Source organism: Arachis ipaensis, chromosome B02 (assembly GCF_000816755.2).
Source record: "Arachis ipaensis cultivar K30076 chromosome B02, Araip1.1, whole genome shotgun sequence".
NCBI classification, from domain to species: domain Eukaryota; kingdom Viridiplantae; phylum Streptophyta; class Magnoliopsida; order Fabales; family Fabaceae; genus Arachis; species Arachis ipaensis.
In genome coordinates, this window is record NC_029786.2 from 81,755,668 (window position 1) to 81,760,279 (window position 4,612).

Sequence of the window (4,612 nt, forward strand, 5' to 3'; positions counted from 1 at the left end):
AAAAAAAAAAACCACCTCTATATACTTTATAAACACACCCTTTCTCCATATTCTGGAACAACAGATTATCTGATTTCATATTCAAAAAATTGACCCACAAAATTTCTAATTTTCAAAATTGAATAGAAGCAACTCGTTGAAAAGTTTGTGTACATATATTTGAAGAATTGTTATGAAACATTACAACTTATTACAAAATTATTAACGGTCAATTTCCATGAACTAAGCAGGTGAAAAATAAAATTCATATCAACTACTTAATACGGTCATAGTATCATAATATTCAAAAGACTTGTAGGATTAAATTGTCTAACTAATGCTTTATAAAATATCAAGTGCCAATTCTCAGTCTTTTTTTACTAATTAATGACAAATTTGTTGGATGTGAACATTAATACATCATCCAATATGAATACGTACATTCATACATAGATGAAACACATCTATCAAATGCTTTCTGGAGTAGGCACTAACTGCATTTAGAGTTTAATTCAAATGTATTTCAGTATAAGAATTTGTTAAGAATGAAAGATGCAAGGAACAGACATAATTGAGATTAATGGTCAAAAATAGAGTTTAATTCTAATGTATTTTAGTATAAAACATTTTATATAATTATTTAATTATATTCATTTGTTTGGATATTCACATAATATTTTTACTGACGTGATGTTATATAACTCAATATATATATAAAGTTATTTTATATTTGCATTCAAATTAAATTCATCAAAAATATTGGAATACCTCATACCATGATCTACTTGAAATGCTTCGTGATTTGTATATTGTAATGATAACAAGCTAAGGCCATAAAGCTTATGACCAAGGCATTGCCTATATATTATTCCGAAGTCATCCTTGGTAAGCATAAGGATTTGCAATATAATCATGATTTAAAATAAGATGAAAATTCATATATAATTATTTTTACGTGAAGTTGATAGTAAAAAATTATTAAATAATTTAACATATTTAACTAAATTATCATTTAACAATTATTAACTATCAATTTCACACAAATAAAAATTACATGTAAATTTTTACCTTAAAGTAAATGTTGGGATGTGATTTTATGTATATATACAACATAAAGCAAAATTAGTGGAAAAGAATGCAACCTCTCTCAAGCTATAACAAATTATCCTTCACAAAGTAAAGTTAATACCTAATACCTTAACTTATTAACTATTGTTTCGTATAAAAACTAAATGATTATTAGAAAGGTTTAGTGCGATTTTAATTCCTATAATTTTTGTTAAAAATCATTCCTAATGTTAGATTTTGTTTCAAAATTATCCTTTCGACTAAAATATCCTTCTTCTTTTTCCTCCTACTCACTATTGTATCGTTCAAATTTTGTGCATTTTTCGAACTCAATTCACACTTGACCGTTACCTAGTTCACCATTCGTATTCCATTACCACTACATCCCAAATAACCTTAACTCATTTTTATTCAACCCTAACTCTAAATCTCTAAAATTAAACACACTCTTTTTTACACTCACTCACTGACACGGAAGAATAGAAGAATATAAGGGACAAAGGAAGGTGGAAGAAGAAGAAAAGGAGAGGGAAAAAAAAAAGAGGAGAGTCAGTGTGTATAAATTAGAAAAGAGTATTTTTGTCTAAAAATTAGAAAAATGATGGTTTTAAAACAAAATTCAACGTTAGAGACAATGTTCAACTAAAAAGAACTTTAGGGACCATTTTAATTTTCGACCAAAATTATAGAGATCAAAATCGGACTTAATTATTAATAGGAATATCATGGATAAATTTGTTAATATTATTTGTTAGAGACTAATTTATCCAATACAAAATTTGTTAGGTACTAATTTAGAATATCACCCTATATTTAATATTATCAAAATTTCCTTTCTTCATCATTTACTAGAGTTAATGTTCTTAAGACATCGGGGAGAAGAAAAACACTCCAGCATATCAGTATTTGAATGCATTGATCTCTTGATAAAAATGTTCCACCAAAACAAGGATGGTACTCCAAAAAAGGATATGATTCTTATTTTAATTAACTTATTTAGTTTCAAGAAACATATGGCACTCATCACATTCAGATAAACCAGTAGAGTCTAAGCATGTTATACACTCATTGATCACCCGTCATTCGATGAATCTATCGGGGGATCCTCGTCTTTGGCAGCTCCGGTGTACGTTTCAGATTCATCAATTGACTTGACGGCAACAACTGAATCCATCGAAGAGTCTGAAGTTCTCGAAGTAGCTGAATCCGCAACGTCTGTCTCAGCAGTAGAGTTGGGAACGAGTCCTTGTGCCTCACGTGCTGCTTTCTCCTTGGCCTTTTTTGCTCTTTCCAACACTTCTTCCTACACAAGCATTTTGTTTCAAAACAGGTACAAATACAAGCATCTCAATCTGTTTAAACCACACAAATAAAAGTATAGAAACAAGAAAGCAATGGAATGGAACACATTTATCGATTTCTGTGATCGGTTGATGGTTCCGGTGGATAGAACAAAAGGTTTGATGTTTTATTAAATGAAAAGTTTATGCAAACTAGCACATGGCATTTAAAACTAATGAATGAAGCATTCTGCACTTGCTCAAAATTTCCCAATTGGAACAAAAATGCTGAACTTTTGCCAATACCAATAGCATCGCCTATTGTTCATCAATTTCAATCAGATAAAATCATACTAGATAAAACATTTGACCACCAGATCCTAGTATTTCAAACACAAGCAGGAGATTTAGAATAATGGGCAACAATAATGTTGATCTAGAACTGAAGCAACTTTAACTGAAGCGATATACTCGAAAATGCGCGGCTTGGTTTGATAAATACAGTACAAAGTAACACTAGCTTGGGTTAAAATGATCCTTTACCTGAAACTCCTGTACTTGTTTTTGTTGTTCAGCTTGCAACCTACCAACTGTACTCAGAAACTCGCCAACTGCAGATTCAACTCGCTCGTTCACGGCTTCAGCTACAGCTTTTCCCAAGAAAAATGCATCCAGTATACTCCTGCTGCTGCTGCTGCTATCACCATCGCCTGCATAATTCAGTTACATATTTACTTGATAGACAACAATACACAAAAAGCTAACACAAAAACTACTGTAAACCAGCCCATTCAACAAATATCCAAACTTAGGATCAATTTCGTCCATGTAAACTGCCTTTTTCCTATGGTTATAGAAAAGGGCAGTCCGGTGCATAAACATCCCGTGTTAACGTAGGTCTAGAAAAAGGCCACACCCAAAGAGTGTAATGTAGACAGCGTACGCTGATAATTACATCAGTGGTTAATTTCATGGATTGAATCCGTGACCTATGAAGTCACACGGAGACAACTCAACCGGTGGTTATGCAACCACATATTTAAACTTCCAAACATTTGACAAAATACACTAGAAAAAATGGATTATAAGTAAAGTGTTCACATCTTTTGAAAAGAACAAACTGCTTGGTGCAGCAATCCCAATTCACATTCATATAATTCGCAACCTAAGAGTTGTTTTATGTGTACATATAGATTATGAAACACTATACCGACTCACATCGCAAGGTATCCCACTTCTTATTTGTACACACAACATTTTCCAAGTTGTAAAAGCGTGCTACAACCAATTAGGTTCCCTGAACATTGAAATGCCAATAATTCAGCCCCAAAGGATTAACATGCTCACAATGAGTCCCAATAGAACTAAATAAATACTATGTAATTCATTTGACAAATTACCCCAAATCAACATAACCACTAAAGTTTACATAAGCTGGAATATTTTGTCAAACAAAATGCATCTTTCAACTTCGGAAACTAAATTGAGACTTTACAATCCAATAACCTAGTCCTATTCGACCAACCCCCGGCGCCAAAAAAAATAAAATAAAATAAAATAAAACAAAAATATGCAGTAGCAGAAACAGCAGCAAAGGTGAACATATTCAACATAAACAGCCCAAATAGATTGATTCTAAACTTGATGGCGGAACCTCCATTTAAATCATTCGACACAACAAAGAAAACACCAGCATTAAAATATCCCAAAAAATTTGAAAAATAGGGAGGGGGGAAAATGTGAAAGAAAAAGGAAGTGAGACCAGAGGCAGGGCCACCGGGCCAGATGCTACTATTGCAGCGAAGTGCAGTGATAACAGAATCCCTTTTGCAGTGAAATCCAATGCCTCTGAGCTTGGAACAGCGAGAAAGAACATCTAAGTTGGAAGAAAAGGGAGGGAAGGAAGCACGGGTTGTGGCAGATGCTGAAGGCGAAAGTAGAGAGTTCATTGTGCTTTCTCTTCTCTTCTGAAACTGAAACTGAAGCGGAGAGAGAGAGAGAGAGAGAGAGAGAGAGAGAGTATCTGTGGAGTGTGTCCGTATTTCGTGGCAACCCCCACAAGTAGGACTTGTCACTTTTGTCTCCGAAGGAAAAGATATCTCCCAGAAATCTCAAGATAGTTATATAGTACAGCTGAATCAAAATAAAAGAAAATTAGGATTTAGGAATAATGTAACAAATAAATTTCTCAGGATTATATTTGGTATAAATTAATTTTTAAAAAAATATTAATAAAATTTTGTATAATAATATATGTGAATACATTATTTTTAAGTTAGCTTTTA

General features: G+C 32.6%; 1 protein-coding gene across 1 annotated transcript; it reads right to left on the reverse strand.

Moving 5' to 3' along the window:
* LOC107625534 (uncharacterized protein At4g13200, chloroplastic) lies at positions 1,927-4,429 on the reverse strand. The gene is made up of 3 exons (XM_016328187.2): positions 4,090-4,429; positions 2,871-3,037; positions 1,927-2,350 (listed from the first exon to the last, which is right to left on the reverse strand). Exons 1-3 carry the CDS (start codon positions 4,274-4,276, stop codon positions 2,120-2,122), a joined length of 585 nt encoding a protein of 194 aa, XP_016183673.1. The 5' UTR covers positions 4,277-4,429; the 3' UTR covers positions 1,927-2,119.